At 34.6% G+C, this 23,314-nt stretch overlaps 1 protein-coding gene across 1 annotated transcript in view; it reads right to left on the bottom strand.

Moving 5' to 3' along the window:
* LOC110025848 (E3 ubiquitin-protein ligase SPL2) overlaps positions 1–23,244 on the bottom strand; it is a 35,619-nt gene extending 12,375 nt beyond the window's left edge. The window contains exon 1 of the mRNA XM_020726521.1: positions 22,782–23,244. Within this exon, the coding sequence (XP_020582180.1) occupies positions 22,782–23,141 (360 nt within the window). The 5' untranslated portion in view covers positions 23,142–23,244. The remainder of the gene's footprint in view (positions 1–22,781) is intronic.
* Positions 23,245–23,314: the final 70 nt, after the last annotated feature.

The following is a 23,314-nucleotide window of genomic DNA, read 5'->3' on the forward strand; positions in this document are numbered from 1 at the left end:
GTGTGAACGATTTAGATATCTTGGGTCCGTTGTCCAAAGCGATGGTGATATAGATGGGGATGTTAATAGTAGAATTCAAGTTGGTTGGTTGAAGTGGAGGAATGCTTCGGGTCTTTTGTGTGATAGAAAAGTACCGCTAAGACTGAAAGGAAAATTTTATAAGACGGTGGTGAGACCTGCAATGCTCTATGGCGTTGAATGTTGGCCTTTAAAAGAGAAGCATAATAATAAGTTAAGTGTTGCCGAGATGAGAATGATTAGGTGGATGAGTGGCTTTACACTTAGAGACAAAATGCGGAATGAATATATTCGTGATAGGGTTGGTGTAGCTCCTATGACAGACAAAATTAGAGAAAGTCGTCTTAGATGGTTTGGTCATATTAAACGTCGACCATTAGATGATTCGATTAGGAAAGTAGATGTTTTAGATTCGACTTGTGTTAAGAAAGGCAGAGGTAGACCTAGGAAGACTTGGGCTTATTGTATTAAAAATGATCTTAATTTATTAGAACTAAATGAAAATATGACATTAAATAGGACGCATTGGAGAAAAAGGATTCATGTAGCCGACCCCACGTAGTGGGATTAAGGCTTTGTTGTTGTTGTTGTAGTAACATATTAATAGGTTAAAAGGTAGCATATTAACATCCTAATTAAGTAAAAAATAATTGTTCAAAGTAAAAAAATCCAAACATCACATTATAAAATAAAAATATTATATTAATATCAAAGTAAAATATAATAATAATATAAAAACTTAAGTTCAATACAATTAGTTTGCCTCACGTTCCTACCATCAACCATCAAAGTAAGAGCATAATAGGGCACTAAGTTTATAATATATGAATTCAAAAGTCCTACTGACTCATATCACTTAATAAACATTCATTAGAATCATAAACAAAATGATTTATTTTCACCCCTACATATCCTCAATTATGTCTATGTTTTCTTATCATTTTAAATCTCAATCATCTTTTTTTATTTAATAAATATTAATTAATAAAAAAATTTATTAGCTTTTAAAATAAAGACTGTTAATAATAACAATTTCAATCACATTTTTAATTGTATATTATATGGGTAAGTAATGAAAGTTTATTAAGATTATTTTACTCATATTTATTTTAATAAGAGTTAGATCTAATTGTGTAGCCCTCACCAGAAGTGAGGAGAGGTGCACCTTATGATAGGCCACATTATGTGAGGCATAAGCTTCTTGAAGTATCTGATGAAGCCTCACTGTGGATTTTTTCAAAAAAAACATTGAAGCGGATCTTAAGATGGGCATCATATTGCGCAATTTTAAACCACCACTACAACAAAAAGTAGAAATGCTTCAATTAATTATGATATCAACGGAAAATAAAAAACACCTATATCAACGTCTAAAATTTCTACAAATGCGAATTTTAAATATCATCAAAGATTTCATACTTTAATTAGTGTTTTAGTAAAAACTTGACATAGATGTTACAAAAGGAAAATAAAATTAATGATTTTGCTAAAAGTAATTAATGATTTTAAGTTCTTTTAATTGTAATTTTAAATGACATATATTATATCATGGTCACCCATAAGATTGAATCTAAGTGGAAGAGAACTACAATTTTCATAAACCCATCTTAAACATGAAAATTTATGCAAAAATCTAATTGATAGAAGGGGTTGCATATATATTGTGTGTAAGTCAGCTTTAGAGCATACAAATTTGAAACCTGAACCACATCCACAATCAACTACGGTACTATGGTAGATAAAACTATTATTTATATCTCAAATATGTTTATCTCTAATTCAATTGACCACCTATAATAAAAGTATTTAGGGTGACATGTGCCAATAGGTGTTGCGCATTTAATTTTGGGTAAGCCTTGGCTTTATAATTTAGATGTTGCATATTCTAGAAGTTCTAATATATATGCTTTACGGCTAATATAGAGAGTAATTTTGAAATTGATGAATCAACAAAAGAAGTTAGTGCTCCAAAATCAATCATTGCATATTTTGAGCTAACAAGCATCTGAAAAGAGACAGTAGTCAGCCGGTATTATCTATGCCTTAGTGGCTACGTTGTCAAATAGTATGGTATCTAAAATTATGACTTTGATCTACAAAGTTAAGGAAGCATTGGTTGATTTTAAAGACAATTATCATGATGAACTTTCTAATGAATTAGCACCATTGAGGAATATAAAATGTGCTATTGAAATATTTATTAAGGCCTCATTGCCTAATTTGCCACACTATATAACAAATTCAAGGGTCATACTAAATTTAAGAGGCAAGCCAATGAGTTACTTATAAAGGAATTTACTAAGCGGTCATTTAGTTTGATGTAAAATGGGTCTAAAGTATTTGAAATACAAAGATTTAAAAAGCATTATTATTTGGATGAAAGTAAAAGGAATGCAAGAAAGATTTTAGGGAATTCTAAACTCAACCTAGAGTTCATGTATGGTGTATTCCAAACTCAATCGATTTGGCCAAATTTACGCCACAAGCTACAATCATTGAAACCGCCCATGGCTGCCCATTGCAGCTGCACGTTGCCACGTCTAGCTGCCACCAATGTTGGACACACTACCAGCCACTAGTTGTGACCCACAATCACCATCTCCAGCAACTGCCAGCCACCACTAGCCGCAACTATTAGCCTCCATGCCACCAAATCTCAGTTGTTGCCCTCGTTAACAGTTGTTGCCAAGCACTATCAGCCAGCTTCCATTGCCTGCACCGTCAACCAATGTTTGTAGCCTCTGTCGTCGAGCTTTTATTGAGTTCAAATAACTTCAAACCAAATATCAATAAAATAATCCCTCGCATTTGTTTTACACCCTAACAAATAATTCAAAAAAAAAAAAAATCAAATACATTGTGATTCAACAACACTGTATTTCTTTTTTAACAAAGCACAGAACACCTAAGAAAGCAAGTTCATGTGTTATATCTGCTTAATTTACTTACACCTAAGAAAGATGGCAGTCGCTGTATGTGTGTAGATTGTAGGCTTATTAGGAAAAAACACAATTTAATATAAATTTCTCATAAGCCATTTAGATGATATATAAAGATGATAGAAGATGTGATATTTTCTATTAATTTGAGAATCGACTATCATTTAGTTAGAATTAGAGAAGTGAGATGAATATCATTTGCTTCAAAAATCAAAGATGGATAATTTAAACTATTGGTGATGCCTTTTGAATTAAGCAATAAACATAGTATTTTTATGAGGATAATGAATCATATCTCGTAATCGTTCATGAATAAATTTGTCGTCGTTTACTTTAATGATATTTTATCTATAACAAGCTACAAAATAAACATTTGATGCACCTTAAGAAAAATTTTGAGGTTTACAAGCAGAAATATTATATTTGAATTTATGAACATCCAAGATTTTGTTGTCTCTGAGTGGGATTGTCTGTGAGCAACCAATGAATAGTCAAAATCAACTAATATACATGATATTCAAAGTTTTAACTTTTCAGCTATGTTTTATAGATGATTACTAAAGTGTTTATTACTGTAGAGGATTTAATTATAAATGGCTATAAAAAAGGAACTTTAATGGGCTAAAATGTTGATCAGGCTTTTATCAAATTCAAAGAAAGACTTAGAAATGCATTTGTACATAAATTTTCAAATGTTAACACGTTAGATTTTTTTGCAACATATTTTGAGGTGATATTGGTGGTGTTAAGCTAAGAATGGCATCCTATCGCATTCTTCATAGAGAAGTTAAAGAAGTTAAATATAATATTTCAATTTTAATACAAAATTTTATATTGTTGTGCAAATTTTCTGATATTAGAGGCATTATATGTCAATATTTTGAGCAAATAGGTTGAATGTCTTTTCCTTTGCTTTCATTCCAATAAATAATAGTCTGTACGATCTCCTGTACGATCTATTTTAGGTACCTAATATTTTGTATAATCTATTTTAGGTAACTTAATTAATACACATTCCTAATCTAAATATTCAGCTAAAAGGAAAGAATCCATGCAAATATAATATTCCTTCTATGCAGCATTGTGAAGAAGGAAACTCTTTATTTTGTCTGATTTCATTTACTCTTGATTGATATTCCCCCTCAAATTGATGTTGAGTGATCAAGAAGCATCAATTTGCCAACAAAAAATTGATGATGCTGTCGAGAAAGAACCTCAGTAAATATATCAGTCGTTTGAAGATCGGAAGTGATATGAGGAAGAGATATAGCACCATCCTCATAGGCTTCTCGAATGGAATGACAGTCCACTTCAATGTGTTTCGTACGCTCATGAAAGACGAGATTAGCAGCAATCTGGATAGCGTTAGTATTATCTGGAGAAAAACAAAGCTCAGCCAACACACCCCGAAGCCAAATGATCTCGGAACAAGCAGAGGACATAGCGTGATATTATGATTCAGTAGATGACTTAGACACTCGGTCTTGTTTCTTGTTCTTCCAAGAGATTAAAGAGTTGTCGAGAAACATGCACCATGCAGTAATAGATCGGCGTGTATCAAAACAACCAGCTCAATCGGCATCACTATAGGTTGTTAAGGTGATAGGAGACTCCGCAGAAAAGAACAAACCACGATGAGAAGTACCTTTCAAATACCAAACAATACATAGAACTGCAACTAAATGAAGATGTGTAGGTGTTTGCATAAATTGACTAACTTGTTGCATAGCACAACAAATGAAATAACAGGACGCTGTAATAGTAAAATAATTGTGACTCCCAACAAGTTGTCGATATAAAGATGGTTCAGATAGAAAGTCACCATCATTTTGTTGATATTTGACAATTACTTCCAAAGAGGTATCAGCAAAGTGACCATCCTGAAGACAAGTCAAAGCAATGAGTCCCTTCGTATAGTTGTGTTGATGAAGAAAAATACTAGCAGGAGAAGAGTGAACCTCAAGTCCTAAGAAATAAGTTAATGATCTCAAATCTTTCATATGAAAAAACCCTGAAGACGCTTTTGTGGTTGTGACATTAATTGATTGTCAGATCCAGTGATGACAATATCATCAACGTAGACTAAAAACAAAACAATTCTCTTATCAGTTTTGAAAAGAAATAATGATGAATGATACTGACTTTGAATAAAGGAGAAGCTAAGAAGGGTATCGCGAAACTTTTCAAACCAGACCCGTGAAGCCTGTTTCAAACCGTATAGGGATAGTTTGAGCTTAGAAACATCATGTGAAGGTGTAGAAAACAAGCCTGGAGGAGGAGTCATATAGCATCTTCTTTGAGATCCCCACGTAAGAATGCATTCTTAAGAACCAGCCTTTAGATGCAGCAATAGATAACATCATCCGGACAGTTGTCATCTTAGCCACAGGTGCAAATGTTTCTTCATAATCAATTTCGTGTTCTTGTCGATTATCAAGAGTTACCAATCTTGTCTTATATCTGTCAAGAGAGTCATCAGATCAGAGTTTAAGAGAGTAGACTTATTTACAACCAATGGGTTTAACATCTGTAGGGCATGAAACAATATCCCAAGTGTAATTGTCCTAAAGTGTCTGGAGTTCCTTTTGCATGGCTTCTGTTTAGCAGTCTGAAAGTAAGAGGTAGGAACAATAGTATTAGTTAGAATTGTAGAATACACATATCTATCTGGAGAACTGATATGCTGAGTTGATCGTCGAAGACTTATTAGAGCAATTTTTGGATTAGGTTCGGGGAGGATTGAAGGTGAAGGGGGCAAACGTCATGTGTAGACAATGTCCGGCTTGAACTATTTATCAGCAAAAGAATTATCAAATTGTCGACGCATAACTGTATCTGGTGTCGACACGTGATTAATGTGATAAGCTGCAGTAGATAAAACTTCAGTCCAAAATTTAGCTGGAGCAGAAGATTCTATCAGTAATATGCGCACAGTATCTAATAGATGTCAATTTTTTGTTCAACTACTCAATTTTGTTGCGGTGTATAGGGACATGAACATTGTGAAACATTACTTTGTTATGGAGAAATGCTTAAAATTCATGAAACATGTATTCACCGCCGTTGTGAAAATCACATTCCGAGAATTATGTTAGCGACTATTAATCGAATCATAACACAATACCTTTATGATTAGGATTATATCCCATAAAGACACATCGTACTGACTAAGCTGCTAACTTATGATGTTCATGAGCAAGTAGATGCAAAAAGCAAATACATCCAAAAGTATGTAGCATATGATAATTATGATATTTACCAAAAAATCGATACTAGGGAAAATCATACTTCAATTGTTGAGATGGTAAAAGATTAATGAGATAAACTATAGTAGATAAAGCTTCAGTCTAAAATATAGTTGGAACAGAGATAACTATCAGTAATATGCTCTATTCAGCAACTCCATTTTACAACGTTGTATAGGGACATGAACGTTGTGAAACAATACCTTTGTTATGGAGAAAAGCTTGAAGCTCATGAAATCATTGTCAGACCATAAGATTTTTATGCAAGCGGAGAACTGAGTTTCAACATATGCTAAAAAGGTTTGAAATACAGTAAATACTTCTGTTTTAGAACGCAAAAAATAGATCCACGTAAATCGATTGTAATCATTAATAAATATCACAAAATAATTGTATTGAGCATGTGAAATAACTGATGTAATTCCCCAAACATCACTATGAATAGTGTCAAAATATTTATTGGCACGACTGTCTGAAATAGGAAAAGATAATGTCTTATTTTTTCCAAGTTTATAAACAGAACAGTCAAATACAAAACTCTTATCTGTATAATGGAAAACATCACTTTTAAATAAATGTTTCAACACCATATCATTTGGATGACCTAGTCTTTTATGTCAGATGTCCGTCTTACTCTCAACGACTGAAGAAGCTAATGACGTATTCTGAGGAATAGTAAATTATAGTGGAAACAGCCTGCCCACTTTAGGCCCCTTTCGTTATCACCTTCCCCGACACCCGCTCCTGCACAATACAACAATCCAATCACAAGAAAAATGTACGTCTCAATTGTTATCCACAATTTGACCAACAGAAAATAAGTTAGTAGGTAATTTAGGAGAAACCAAGACATGTCTGATAGAGTTAATATCACCAACTGTCGTAATTGGAATATTATTTCCGTCAGCAACCTGAATATGTTAAGTATCAGTATACGGTCGTGGTTATGCAATAAATCAGTTGTGTTAGTCATATGATTTGTAGCATCTGAATCAACAAACCAAGGAGAAGGAACAGAGTAATAGTTTTACTTTTCCCTTGAAGGCCGAGAGCAGAAAAAACAGAGAGAATCATTTGTTGAACCATATCTGGTGTGACAACTGATTGATTATTGCCAGCAACTGTGGATGTCAAGCCAGAATTGTGAGTGTTGGATATCGTGGAATGAAATGCTAGTGGTTTGCAGTTCCCAGATCGTTTATGGCACTTCGTAATAATATGTCCCTTTTGCTTCCAATAATTACAACACTTATTTTTACAATTCCGTGCTATATGGCCAAAATTCTTGCAACTGTAGCATTGTGCTAGTCCCTTCCCTTTGGTCTGAGCAGCATATGTCATTAATTATTTCTGATGATCTACCTGTTGTACTAATAACAGCTTGTGTCACCAATCTTTGTTCTTCGCGCAGTGATTCACCAAAAAAGATATCCAAACAAGGAACTGGATCTCTGTTCAGCAACCAAGCCCGAGCAGTTTCAAATTTAGGTTTGAGCTTCATTAAAAATTGATTACGACGACTTTCTTCATGAATAGCCTAAAGACTAGCTAAGTTCTTCTTTGTCACCTTAGCATAGATAATGTCAGTATATTAGCTCCATAAATTTAAAAAGTCAAAATAATATTGTTCAGTTGAAAGATTACCCTGACTATAATTACTCATGTCAAGTTACAATTAAAAGTGTTTCACGGAATTATCTTGATTGTAAATGCGCTTCAAGTATTCTTACATTTCTTTAGTTATGCTTAAGAATCGTAAATTGTTCATCATATGATCCTCAATAGATCCCAAAATCCAGGAAACAATCCGAGCATCATTTGCTTCTCATTGACCAATATCTTTTGTCTCAGTAGGAGCTGGAGAAGACCCATCAACATGTCCCCAAAGCTCCTTCCCTTTTAAGAACATTCCGAGCTGAAATTTTCATGCAACATAATTTTTTTCTCGTAAATCTGATAACTAAGGTTTTAGAAGACATTCAAAATAGAATTATCGTTGATCGAAATCAACCAGAAATCAAAGAAAGCCAAGATATCAAAAAATCCAAATCATTGATCTAAAACAACCTAAAAAAATCATGCACTGCCTTAAATTAGGAGAGGAGTCTGAAGCCAAGGAAAAACCAAGAGATCAAAAAAAAAAATCAAAGAAAATCAAACAAGAATTGTCGTTAATCGAAATCAACCAGAAATCAAAGAAAGCTGAGATATCAAAAAATCCAAATTGTTGATCTAAATCAACCTATAAAAAATCGTGCACTGCCTTAAATTAGGAGAGGAGTCTGAAGCCAAGGAAAAACCAAGAGATCCAAAAAAAAATCAAAGAAAATCAAACAAGGTAGAAGAGCAGCGATTGTCGCGATCGAATAAGGCAGGAAGATCGTGGCTGTCGCGATCGAACAAGGCGGAAAGATCATGGTTGGCGGGAAGATCGCAGCGGCTGTTGCGGGCAGATGAGATCATGCCTGTCACGATGGAAGCAAAGAGGATCGTGTCAGAGCGGATCCGACCAGGCAGAGGAGCAGCGGGCTTCCTTGGACTCCAACGAATGTGGACGAAGACCTTGGAACGAGCGCTCCCGGTAAGGACCTTGGAAGCACTCGTAGATGCCGGCGAACGATAACAAAAGCTAAAGAATACCAAGTACCAAGGATTCAAACCGATTCTTCAAACCGATTCAAGCTCTTCAAACCGATTCAAGCTCTAATACCATGTCAATATTTTGAGCAAATATGTTGAATTTCTTTTCTTTTGCTTTCATTCCAATAAATAATAGTCTGTACAATATATTTTAGGTACATAATATTTTGTATAATCTATTTTACAAAACTTAATCAACACATATTCCTAATCTAAATATTCAGAAAGGAAAAAATCCTGTGAAATGCAAATATAATATTTCCTTCTTTGCAGCATTACGAAGAAGTAAACTCTTTATTTTGTCTGATTTCATTTTCTCCTGATTGATATTATATATTACTTGAAGAGTTTGCACTATATTTCAATTATCAAGCCTTAAAATATCTGAATTCCCAACAAAAAGTGGGTTGAATGTTTATTGTAATATTCTTTTGTACTCACAGACCATACTGGAATAAGAAATAAAAGTATGATCTTTTGAGTTGAGCTATTATACTTCTACATACAATTATATTTAACATGAATGATTTCATTGATAAAAGAGAGGTATGTCCATTGTAAGATATTGATGAGATTTACCAAAACTAAAATAGTTGCTTTTGCTTGGTGAAGGCTGCATGAATAATGATGAAAGTTAATTTAAGGGTACTTATTTTTGTATTTATGATTCATTATTAAGAGATTTTTCCCATTTTTGAATTACATGATAAGGTGATATTGTACATTTTGGCAGAGAAGAGACTATTGAAATGAATGCAGATATGTATGGCTAGCAAAGTCTAAAAAGTTATTTAACATGTAGTTGCTCTCAATGTAAAAATTGCCGATCAATTAATGATATATTACAAAATACAAGGTTCAATACAATTTTATCAATCCCATATAAACCCTAGAAGGATGTTAATATGGACGTTGTATAATTTACTTTTGGAAATAGTAGATCATTTATTAAAAATGATAATTTAAATGCCATGTCATAAGACTATTGATGCATCGCACATTACTAAGCTATATTTTAATGTGATAGTTAAATTGCAAGGCTAACCTAAAATAATACTTCTAATTGAGATATCAAATTTATAATTTATTTTTAAAAAACTATTTGAAAAGTGTATGTTTTTCGCTGATGATATCCTTCTTATGGAGTATTTGAAAAGTGTATGTTTTTCGCTGATGATGTCCTTCTTATGGATGAGACCAAAGAAAGAGTTCAGGAAAAACTTAAAATTTGGAGGTCTAAATTAGAATTTAGAGGCCTTCATTTGAGTAGATTTAAAACTGAATACATGAAATATAATTTTAGTAGTAGTACATCTAGTGGCAGAATTGTAACGATGGGTGGTCAAATTATTAAAAAGAGTATGCTTTAGATAACTCGGGTCTATCGTTCAAAGTGGTGGTGATACAGATGGGGATGTTATTAGTAGATTCAAGTTGGATGGTTGAAGTGAAGGAATGCATCCGGACTATTGTGCGATAGAAAAGTATTGTTTAGACTTAAAGGTAAATTTTAAAAGATGGTGATGAGACATGCTATGTTGTATGGCGCAGAATGGTGGCCTATAAAAGAGAAGCTTAAAACTAAGTTAAGTGTAGTCGAGATGAGAATGCTTAGGTGGATGAGTCACCTGACTCTTAAAGACATCATGTGAAACAAATGTATCCGTGAAAGGGTTGGTGTAGCTCCAGTGGCAAACAAGATTAGAGAGAGTCGTCTTAGATAGTTTGGCCACATTAAATGTCGATCATCTGATAATCTGGTTAGAATGGTGGATGTTTTAGATTCGACTTTGTTAAGAAATGTAGAGGTATACCTAAAAAGACTTGGGCATGTTGTATAAAAAATAATCTTAATTTAAGAGAATTAAATGAAAATATGACACTCAATAAGACACAATGGAGAAAAAAGAATCATGTTGCCAACCCAACTTAGTGGAATAAAGACTTCTTAATGTTGTAAAAAATTGTTTGAAAGGAAATTGCAACATAGCTAAAAATGTTAACAATTTAGCATCTGCAAATAGATAGGCAAAGTGTAGCAAACAAAAGTTTGAGAGATCTATTATGTTTTTTCACAAAATATTATGCATATGGATATGATTTGAATTTTCTATGGCTAACTTTCCATGCATTTCATCCATCTATAGGTCTATTGGTATAAATACATTTGATGGCATTGCACATTTGCACTATATATATATATACATATATATATATATATATATATATATATATCAAGATAATAAAAATTGGCTATTAAATATGACAATTACAAGCTTTTTAGTAAAGTTAAAGAAAAAAGTGAGAGGAAATACTCACTTAATTCTCATTACCATTCTTCAACCATAAGATTACATATATAGAGCAATCGGTCTCTCTTAATTTACAATTTTACCAAATAAATCTAACCTAAACATAGAAAGAACATAATCCCGAAATAAACATAAATAGGAAGAGAATAAAACTAATTAAAGAGTTTGTCAAATTATCTCCAATAAGTTCATCCATCACTCCTTAAAGGGTCGGCAGGGGCCCACCATGAAAAGAAGGCCGGTCCTCTTAGATTTCCATACATCCCGTCGAGTTGGGCTATAGATGTTGTAGAGACCAAGTTTGGTATTAAACTCAGAGAAGTTGCTTAAAGGAAAAGCTTTGGTGAAGACATCAGCAACTTGTTGGTTTGTCAAGATATAGCTTAGTAGTATAATTCTACCATTAACTTTTTCATAGACAAAGTGCATATCAATTTCAATATGTTTGATTATGTCATGATGCATAGGGTTCTTGGCAATACTTATAGTTGTTTGACTATTACAAAACATTTTTATATGTCTATTAAAGATACATCTCAATTCCCTCAACAATTTTAAAATCAAAATCCCTTCACATATACATAAGGCAACTGCTCTGTAGTATGATTTTACATTGCTTCTAGATACAACATCATGCTTCTTACTTCTCCATATGGCCTAATATCCCTCATACATAGAAATAATAAACTGTGGTAGACCTCCTATCAGTGAGTTCTCCAGCCCATGAGTGTCTTTGAGAAGCCTCAGAATCTTGTACACCATCTCCAAGTGCTAGTATGTGACAAATAGATGAGTTTTCCTACCAATTTTTTATATTATTCCTTATCCACAAATCTATTTTCTTCTCCCCTACTAGACTTCTTATTATGATCCATTGGAGCGTCAATAGGTTGGCATCGAATCATCCTCGTCTCATTTAGCAAATTTAAGATGTATTTCTTATGTGATATAACAATACCCTTCTCGGATCTTGCTACCTACATACCTAAGAAAAATCTCATGGTACTAGGTCCTTGATTTCAAACTCAGACACATGCACTTTGATTTTTAAGAATTTCTCCTTCATCATCACCAGTAAGAATTATATCATCTGCATATACTATCAATGCAGCAATCTTATCTCCTTAAGTGTGTTTTATGAACAGTGTATGATCGACTTGATCTTGAGAATATCCATTAGATTTTACTTTTAGCAAACCATTCAAACAATGCCCTTGGTGATTGATTAAGACCATAGAGACTTCCTAAGTTTGCATATTAGGTGTTTGTTGGAATCATTCTCAAATTCTGATGGTATCTCCATTTAAACTTCTTTAAAATCCCTATTCAAGAAGACATTTTTTTATGTTAAGTTGATGTAGTCCTTTCACTTTGTTAACTGCTACCGAGAAGAGAACTCTGGTAGTATTTCAGTTTGGCAACTAGTGCAAAGGTCTCCTGATAGTCAATCCCGTGGACTTGAGTAAAACTTTTTACAATAAGTCTAGTTTTGAATCTCTCAATATCACCATCAATTTAATACTTAATCTTGAATATCCATTTGCGTCCAACTTATCTTTTATCCTGAAGAAGTTTAGTAAGAATCATGTGACATTACGATTTAGTGTTTAAATCTCCTTTTCAATTGATTTCATCTATTCTGGGATTTTAAGAGCTTCATGAATAGATTTAACAATCTGCACACTATCAAAGTTAGATACAAAAACTTTATAAGGTGAGAACAGATTCTCATAAGCTACATAATCCTGAATTGGATATTTAGCACAGGTTTTCTTGTCATCAACACCAAAAGAAGGAGATAACTCATGAGTTCTAGACTCTTCCTCACCTAAAATTTCAGGTGAGTGTGGATTTTTGGCTTGAGCGGTTCTATCTTCGCAAGTTGTATTTCACCTGCTCAAGTTTTTTTTTTCTCCTTATGTACACACACAATTCTTTGTAATGAACTTCAGGTTTGGTTGACTGGTTGGACATCCTAAAGTGGGATATTTTCATGCAATGGTGTTTGGAAAATAGAAGAGCTAATTGGAAGAGGTTAGGTTATTTGGCAGTGTAAGCGTCTTTAAGTATAACAAAATTAATGTTCATTTGCAATTTGCCCCTGAACAACAAATTTCAAGTTGTTATGATTGATTTTTTTTAAAAATGTGACATCCATAGAGTTTTATTTTTCAGTAACAGGTGAGTAGTATATATAGCCTTTTTGTTGGAGGCATACCAAAGGAAAATACACTTGATGGATTTAAGGTCAAGTTTTGTGCAGTTTGGGGAATGAATGTCAACAAAAGATACACATCTATTAAATTTTAAGTGGTACTGTAGAAGAGAAAACGCTGATGTGGGGATAAGTATCCATGAAAACTTGATGGAAACTTAAAAGTTTGCAAAAAATTAGTTATACATTTCATTTCATGAGTAAACTTACTTATTGAGATTAAATTACGGTTCAACTATGGAACAAAAAAATTGAGGAAAAAGCAATATCCTTAGAGAGCTCTACATCCCAATTTCCAATAATTTTTTAATGTGATCCATCTGCAAGTCTGATAGAGCTAGATGTAAAAGCCTCTTTGAAGTGGGGCGTCCCGCATACAAAACAGAACTCGCATTTCGCGTGAAATCGAGCATGGCGTGATCCCACGCCATTCGAACCTGATAGATTGAGGGTCAATCGATCAAATTTCATATGTGGGAGTAACGCCTACCCTGTTGGGCCCACTCCTTAGTTACCCTAGGTTTATATATGTTGTTACGTCATATCAAGGAGGGAATTTTTCGAGCTTTCTATCAGGACAACTTTCAGCATCTAGGTTTTTCCTTTCTAAAGTTATATTCAACAAAAGGTGGTGCTCCGTCTATATCTCGTCTCAGGTGATGATTGTTCTCGACTTCTTACTCCTCTGCAATCTTCCCTCTGCCAACATCGTCACCGTATTTGTTGTAGCCACTCGAAAAACAATCACCTTGTTGTTTCCTGCAGTCTCCAACCTTCCAGTCTCCTCCCCTTTCCATCTTTTCATTGCTACCCCCCTTTCCAGCCTCCCTCCAACCCTCCCAGCTTGTCACCGCATCCAGGACAAACAAAGAATATTGTCTTCCTCCTTTTCCACCGTTGCCCACCCTAACTCCTCGTTGCCACCATCCAGGACAGCAACATACTTGTTGTCCCTTCATTTTCGCACCTCCCTCTCCCTGCTACCAGCATCTATTTGTTGTCGCCACACCCGCCATTCAATTAAATCCATCTAGCCGACCTTAACCACCCTTGAAATACACTTTAGGGGGTGAGGATGTTTGCTTTTGTCTATTAATAAGTTTACTTTCAAGTGTGTTTGGTTGTAATCACATATTTACTTTCAAATATAACATTTGCTTTCCTGGTGTTATTTTGGGTTCTCTGGTATCATTTGATATCAAAGCTAGCACAACTCTAGTTCTATTTTAGGGCCCCTGGCATCTACCACTATCCCACTCTATCTTCACCCAATTTTTTTTCCCCACCATACATACCCTTATACGCCTTCCACCTACCAACACCCAAAACATAATTATGTCGTCAAGGAAGCAATTGTTGGAACATGATCAGAAGTTTACTATGGACGAGATGCAACAGGAATTTTGTTGAGTGCTACAACGGCTCACTAAACTAGAGAAAATGACCCAAAGAGAGGTCACGGGCGAAAGTGGTAACCTGAAGAGGAAAGAGAGACGAATACCTGAATCCCTTCCCTATGGATGATTCCAATGAAAAAAAAAGGCAAGTCATGATGCTTTGAGATTCAGTATAAGAGGAGGTTGAGAGATGAAGTGCTTGTTAGAGAATACAGAAACGAAGTGTCTGTTAGAGCATATAGAATTGAAGTAACTATTAAAGGATACAGAGATGAAGTGTATGTTGGAGGATACAGAGGCTCAATAGTGAAAGTAAACATAATAAATTTCGAAGGGAGACTGAATTTGGATGATTTCATTGAGTGGTTGCAGACCGTCGAGAGGGGCTTTGAATAAGAGGAGGTTTCAAATAATCTGAAAATAAAACTAGTTGCAATCAAGCTGAAAAAAGAACCTTGTTTTGGTAGAACCTGAAGAGAGAGAAATAGAGCAAAATGAAGTAAGAATACTACCTGGGAGAAGATGAAGAGAGAGTTGCAGCAACAGCAACTACCCCTACACTATCACTGGGCTCTTTTCTTGAGGCTACAATACCTACATCAAAGGGACCTATCAATAAAGGAGTACAAAGCGGAGTTTATGCAGCTTAAGCTGAAATATAATATGTTGGAGCCAATGAAGCACGTGATAGTCATGTACTTTGGAGGCTTGAAGCCTGTCATCGTCAACGTGATCTAGTTACAGCCTTACTGGTTTTTGGGTGATGTTCAGACCTTAGCACTGAAAGTGGAGAGACAGCATAAGCAAAGCAGGCACCCACCACCATTTAGACAATCACACGCAATTAGAGATATCACTAGGAGCATGCTTCAAAGAGTTGAGAAGATTGGTCAGGAGAATGACAGAGAAACTCTGAGTGAGAAAAAACTTAAGAAGAGTAGCATGCCCACTACAGTCCTAGCCAAACAATGCTTCAGATGTCTTCACCTTCAGTTGCCCGACAAGCCGAGTTGTGTCATTTACCAAGCAGGGTGCAATCGAAAAAGTTAGTAACAAAGAGGCAACTGAAGAAAAAAGTAAGAAGTATCATCTTTCATCGAATGAGAGCGAGAATTTGATGATCTGATGGGTCCTACAGACTGAGGCTACAAGGGATCAGCAGTGGTTTCAACATAACATATTCTACACTTGTTACACTGTGAAGGGAAGGGTATGTAATCTCATCATCAACAGAGGAAGCAATAAAAATTTAGCATCTACACGAGTGATGAACAAGCTGAGCCTCACGACACAGAGACACTCTCAGCTATACTCTTTGATGTGGTTGATAAAGAAGAATAGAGTCAGTATTGGCATGAGGTGCCTCATAGAGTTTTTTATTAGAAACAAATTGTAGGATCAGCTTTGGTGCAACGAGGTGCCCATGGATGTCTGTCACCTTTTGTTAAGGAGACCATGAAAATTTGATCGTCAAAATCAACAAAATAGGATTAGGAATATCTACTCATTCACCAAGGATGGCAGGCACATAATCCTTCTACCTTATGTGGGATTCAAGAATACAGGGCCATTGCCAACAAAGAAGTGCAAGAGGATTAGTTTTGATGCTGACAGAAGACGGCGAGACAAAAGAATCCGTTTCAGACATGAGGCAGTCAGTACAAATAGAGTTTCAGGACATTTTATTTAATAGCTTAGTTCCATGGCAACCACCTTTATGAGGATTTCATTCTGTCCTCATGCTAGATAGGGATGAGCCAATCATGGAGCCACTTTTAGAAGTACCTGCCAAGTATATTTAGCAAAATATCCCAGTTCAGTTTGATAGTATATACCCAAATAATTGGACTGATATGGATGGTTACTCAAAGTGGGAAAAAAGCTGTGTTTTGGGAAACAGTACAACCGTAAATGGGATCTTGGTGCTCATATCGATGCAGTCAAAGACCCTTCACCCAGGAAGGATACAGTCGTTTCACCACTTTCAACGTGCAAACAAAAGTTTCGACAAAAGCGGTCGAAGTTCCCTCAACCGTAAGAGACTGACGCGGGGTAGCTCATGTGCAAAGCGGGAAACGTGTTCTGCGTGAAATCGAGTCAGGTGCGATACCACGTTGTTCGATCCCAAAAAATTGAGGATCGATCGGTCCTCTTTCTTACATGAGTGCCTATTAAGTCTACACCTAAGTTACTCTAGGTTTAAATATGTTATGCTATATTAGGGATGGAATTTATCCTTTCTAGAATTATATTCGACGCCAGATGGTACTTTGGTTGTATCTCGTCCAAGGTGTTTATTTTCATCAACCTTTCCACTCCTTCGCAATCTTTCCCATACCACCATTGTCATCGCATTCACTGCAATCACCCAAAAAATAGCCACCTTGTTGTTTCCTACAGTTTCCAGCCGCCTCCCCTTTTTTCAGCCTCCTTCTAGCCCTCTCGCCATGCCACCGTCATCCATGACAGACATGGAACACCGCCTTCCTACTGTTCCATAGCTACTCAACTCAACTCCTTGCTGAAACCATCCAAAATAGCATCCATACTTGTTGTCCTTGCATTTTCACACCTCCCCTTCACTGCTACCAGCATCCTTTTGTTGTCGCCACATCCGTCAAGCATTTCAATCCACCTAGCCAACCTTTACAGCTTGGGATATGCTTTAGGGGTGTTTGCTTTGTCTATTGTTGTGTCTCTTTTCAAGTGTGTTTGGTTTTAATCACTTAATTTCTTTCAGTAATAACATTTGCTTTCCTAGTATTGTTTTAGGTTAACTCTGATATCACACTTGATAGTTGATTAGAGCATTAATGCCTCCAGTCATTTAATCAGAAGCTCCTAAATCTATGATCCAAGATCTAAATCTCTTATTACTGGCAAGATGGGATAATGATATATTACATTGATATGTTATAAGACTGGTGCTTTGTTTTGAATTACCCCCAAAAGTGTTTATTAAATACTTCAAGTTGTTTCTTGGTGAATGAGTCAGCTGACACTTCAAATGTGGTAGTAGCATTAGCCTTGCTCTCTAGATCTTTCCTTCCGTGTCCAGGTTTTCAATCTGTAAGCTTTTAAAGAGTTTATAAAATTTGTCTTTGAGGTGCCCATTTTTATTCTAATAGTCACATATGGGACGATTGTTTTTGAATTTTGAGTCACAGGAAGAGTTATGGGAGTATAGAGCTAAGTTTTCAGCACTTGGTGAACTATCATTTCCAGTCATCATAAGCTTCTTTATACTCTCTTCTCTACCAACTTTTGCAAAAGCTTCATGGGTATAGATACAAGAGGCTATATTCACATGATCCTCCCTCTCCCTTCATCCAATTCCTTAGCCCCACTAAGAATTTGAAAGTTCTATTCTTCTTGATAGTGGATTTATACATCATTGCATCATATGGATATTTCCACACATCTCAAATATATCCAATTGTAGCCAATATTTTGTCAATGTGTTAAAATATTGGGTGACATTTAGATCACATTGACGAAGATCATATAGTTTGATTTCAATCTCAAATAACTCTGCAGTATTCTTGATGTTGAAATAAGTTTCTTTTGTAGCCTTCAAGATTTTTTTCGTTATTTTGTAGAGAGAAATATTCTCATACTTCAGTGCTCGCTAAGTGGACTATCCAAGACATAATTATATGGTTTTGAAGCTTTCATATGTGATTATTAGGATCAATGAACTCAAGAACTGCGCCCTTTTCTGTGAGATTTTTCTCTTTTCTTTTTCAACAAATGTAAATAAACAAGTATTGAGACTATTGAATGAAGTTATGGCTACTGAGTTTATGATTTGTGATAAAGGAAGATAGTTTAGGAGTTGTTTGGACATAATTCGTTGTCTCTAATTCAGAACTAACCTTTGGAGTAGAACTATACATCTTTATTTCGTACTTGTAAACCCCATGCATGTTTAGAGTTGGATAAGAGAGTTAGTTGTTGCTTGCTATAGGAATGGAGGACTACCGTTGCAAGAGGAGTCCAATAGCTATAATATGAAGCAGAGGAGGGATTGTACGTTGGTTGAAGGGATTCTGGAGGCTGCAGGGAGGATTTAGGCTATTGGATGATTCTTGGAGAGGCTTGAGCAGTTGTAAGAGCGAGCAGAGCAAGGCCCACTGGTTGAAGAAGAGCTAGAATTTGTTTCCTTGCTCTGATACCATGAAGAAAAAAAAAACTTAAGAGAAAATATTCATTTAATTCTCAATATCAATCTTCAGCCATAAGACTACATGTACTGGGAAACCAATCTCTCCTAATTTATAATCTTACCAAATATAGCTAGCCTAAACATGGAAAAAAAATATTTCTAAAATAAACATAAATTGGACGAGAATAAAAATGAATCAAGGAATTTTCTAAATTGTCTCCAATTACTTCATCCATCATAAAAAGTCGCACCCTCATAAAGAGTTGCATCCAAGGTTTCATTTGAAGTTGTTATCCAAAGCACCTCTCTAATAAAAGCAACATATTATGTGTATACCTTGCATCTAAGACCTCGCCAAACCAAAATTCTTATGTATATTGAGAGTAATCCATCTAATGTCGCATATAAGATTCTTATCGCACTAGCTAGATTTTTGACAAAGTCAATCCCACAAATAGATTTGGGCAATGAATAGAAAGAGATATTTTATACTTATGAATTTGCATACAATATTTGTTAAAAAAAATATTTAAAAGGCAATCCACAATTTATAAATATCAAACACAACTACTCTTGTATGATAAAAATAAAGCCTAAGATTGTTTTTCCAGAAGCAAGCAAGTATAAAATGAAAATTTATTTTTATAAAAATAGTAGCTAAATGTGAGAAATAGACAAAGTCAAGTCATGATCCACTCAATACTAAAAAGCTTTCATCACTGTCCTTTAAAAAATTCAGGTCCATTTGAGGGACTACAACATTTTGTTGAAGTAGCAATAAAATTATTGTGAAGAAAATAACTTTTTTTAAAATCATTATAATTGTTACAAATATTTCCCCATTTTGAAAAATCCAAATAACTTTCTTATATCTATTGCACTTTCGAATATCTAATTGTAAATAATAACTTTACACTACAAATTTTTTTAAAAAATAATAAAAAAAATAATAGCAAAATAGAAACTGGAAGTGGTCTGAAAGCAAAGCAGTCAAAATGTTGCCCCAAACATTCCCTAAATAAAAGAAAATGTCATTTAAACTTTTGCAACACATTGAACCTAATGCTTACAAATGGAAAATTCTTAAAAATTTTAGCTTAAATCTAGTGGTCTATATGTCTGATATGGTCTTATTTATAAGCCAATTGTTAATACCTTGAATTCTCCCTCTTTAACCACTTCATGATGAATCAATATCCCTTTTAACATAGTTTATTCAAAAGGCTATATTAGATGAAAAGATTGCGACCACTATTGATGATGGCTTTAGAGACGTTTTGTTCACTAATGAGATAAAATTGTTTGTGATGATTAATAAATTACTCTGTATGAAGCACATAATTAATGTTCAAATTTACACGAAAAATATTAAATGCTAAATTCATCAAGCCAAATTTATCTAGATTGGAATCCTTGATGGAAACATTGAGTTCATTCTCAACGAACCTATTGCATCAAGTAGTGATCAAACAAAATGTACTAATTCCTTTTAGATTGTTGGATTATTTTATTTTATTTATTATTTCTATAATTAATAGCATGCTAGTTCAAATGAATTAGCATGGTTTTGATCTTCATTCGGTTAAGGTTATTTCTCATATTAGTAATATGAATGTGATTTAGAGGGGATGACTTTCTGTATGCGGTAAATAATGGAATTCTCTTTTTTTCTTTAAGTAGCGGAGTTTAGTTTTATCCATTGTATAGCCATGTATATTTTTTGTGTGGGATATTTTGATGGAAAGTAGTGGTTTATTATAAATGTTATTTCTAAACTGTGAATTTGCCTCTTCAGTTGCAACATATATCTATGTAATACTTTGTGGCATTTGTTATTGGAGTTGCCCAATAAGCCATGAGATCCACCTAGCATGATGACTATTGGGATAAAGAGTTTGGGATTTTAAGTTGAAAATTGAATTGATTATTATCTTTTTAGAGAAATTAAAATTTGAATTGAGCTTAATCTAATGCCAACCATATCTAGTAGTAAAGGGATGAGGCTTTAAAAGTAGATATTAGGGGTAATTAGGAGGCATATATATAAATAGATACTATGAAGAAAGTAATACAAACACTTCAGTTGAATAAAATTGCCTTTTGAATTTTTAATTTTATTTGTTTAAATTAAATGTGCAATTCCTTCGAGTGTGGAATAAGTGACCTTAATCCTGGGTAATTCATCTCCTTATATAGATATAAGCCTTAATTTTTCTTATTTTTGATATTTCAATTTGATGTTCTTATTTAAATATACATAATTTAATATTGCCTTTTCATTGCCCTTGACTTTGTTTACTTGGCACAACAAAAATTTTGTTTGTGAGAATTATTTTACAAATGTTCATTGACTTTGCTTGACTATAAAATCTTACTGATTTCTTTGGGTTATTACAATCATTTTGTCATCATTTGGGTTTAAATTCTAGTAAAGATTGTTTACATTTAAAAAGGCAAGTTGTGAATTAATTGTCAACTTGTAAATTATGAATCCTTGAATTCCTTTGGAAGAAGTCATAATATGCATCATATTAGTTGTATGAAAAACCCCTAATCCAAAGTCATCCAACATCACTATCCCACCACAAGTAATGCAACAAACAAAGGCATCATTTGAGTCATTTATAGCTTAGAAGAAATGTCATCTTAGTCACAAATGCGGCATGATTGATTCACTAATTACTAAACTTTCTAGTTGCTAACATTTCAATTTACTCCAAGACAACCGCTAATTAAATGTTGGTCCATTATCACATGATAGGCAACATCTACTTTCTAGCAATGAAGATCAAATATATGAGAAAGAAAAATGTGAGAAGTATCTCAAATGATCATTATGGATGATAGAAAATCTTAAAAAAAAACATTAATTAAATAAATAGAATACAATGTCTATCAAACAACATCAAAATCTCCATGAAATTAAATGTTAAATAACACTTAACCTAAGAAAAACCCCTTTAACTGCTCATTGGTCGCTTATTGATAGTAAATATGCTTTGGAAAATAATAATTTCAATTTTAGTTTTTTGTGTAAAAAAGAAAGCATCACTTATGATGCATTTTGAGGATAATTTTAGAGCCTAAAGCAATATTAATTTCTAAAAATGGCCAACAAAATGATAGAATATGTTAACTTTGTCTTCTAAAACATATTTTCTAACTTCAAGAAACCAAATGACCTAATACTATAAAAATAACTTAACTTCCTAAAGCCCTTCATTTTTTTAAATATTGAGAGAAATTTTAACTATATTATTTGAATGATCTTGGAGAAATAATTTTTCCCTTTAAATAATGGGACATGGTTCCTTTCACCAGAGCCCTTCCCTTCTAATAATGCTTAATTTAGGTGATGTTTGGTAGCCTATTGATAGGAGGATTTAGAAATAGATTTAGCTTAAATCCGACCAAACACAAAAAACAGAACATTAAATCCAACGCTTTGTTAAACCAAATTTTCTCGTGTTTTCTTGTTTTCCTCCCATTTCATCTTTTTACACGTAAATCTAGATTTATTAAATCCGAGTCGCAAGTGGATTTACGAGATTATTCTTCTATGGCTTTGAAGCTTTTCTTCGTCAAAATAAATTTGATAAATCCAGATTTACTAAATCATGTTTAACGTAAATCTGTGATGCAACCGAACACCACCTTAATTTATCCAGACTACCAATAAAGAACGTTTGTCCTGTCAATGTTCTCTAATCTTTCACTAACACATACCGTTTTAGGCACCATCCTTAAGGAAGTTCATCAACCCAAAATCCCAAGGCTATTCGTTAAACTCTTATCAACTTTCTACCACATGATGTTACAGGTGACATAACAGTGCAGAATCGAAGAGTACCGTTTGCGTGTGCTGCACAATGACAGCCCGCTCACCAGATCCCTCAGAAAAAAGCGTGCTCTGGTTTCCTGAATTCAACCATTTAGAATCAGCAGTAGGCTTCAGCTGAACCTGGCCACGAACAACGACCAGCTTGCCCTCGTCCTCGCATTCTCCTTCGGATGCTGCGAGGAGTGACCGGAGCTCTGAGATGCGGCATGAGGGCGCAGAGCGGATTCGGTCCAGGGAGGAGGAAGAGGCGAGATACTTAACCCAGGAGGTCGCTGCACAGATAGCAAGGGCAACGCCAAGGATCGCCCCGTCGCCGGCGACAGCCACGCGCGCAACGGCAGCTGCGGCGGCGTGGTCGCGAGATGACATGGCGGACGAAGGGGAAATCGGATTCAGATATGGCAGTTACGAAGAGCGACAGAAATGTATGGGATTTACCGCGATGTCTGGGCATAGGCTGGGCGTCTAGACAGATTACTGGTTCTAGGTCAACTGGATAATAAGTTGCCCATTTATTTATTTTTTTTATAAATATATATATA

Source organism: Phalaenopsis equestris, unplaced genomic scaffold, assembly GCF_001263595.1.
Source record: "Phalaenopsis equestris unplaced genomic scaffold, ASM126359v1 Scaffold000336, whole genome shotgun sequence".
Taxonomy (NCBI): Eukaryota; Viridiplantae; Streptophyta; class Magnoliopsida; order Asparagales; family Orchidaceae; genus Phalaenopsis; species Phalaenopsis equestris.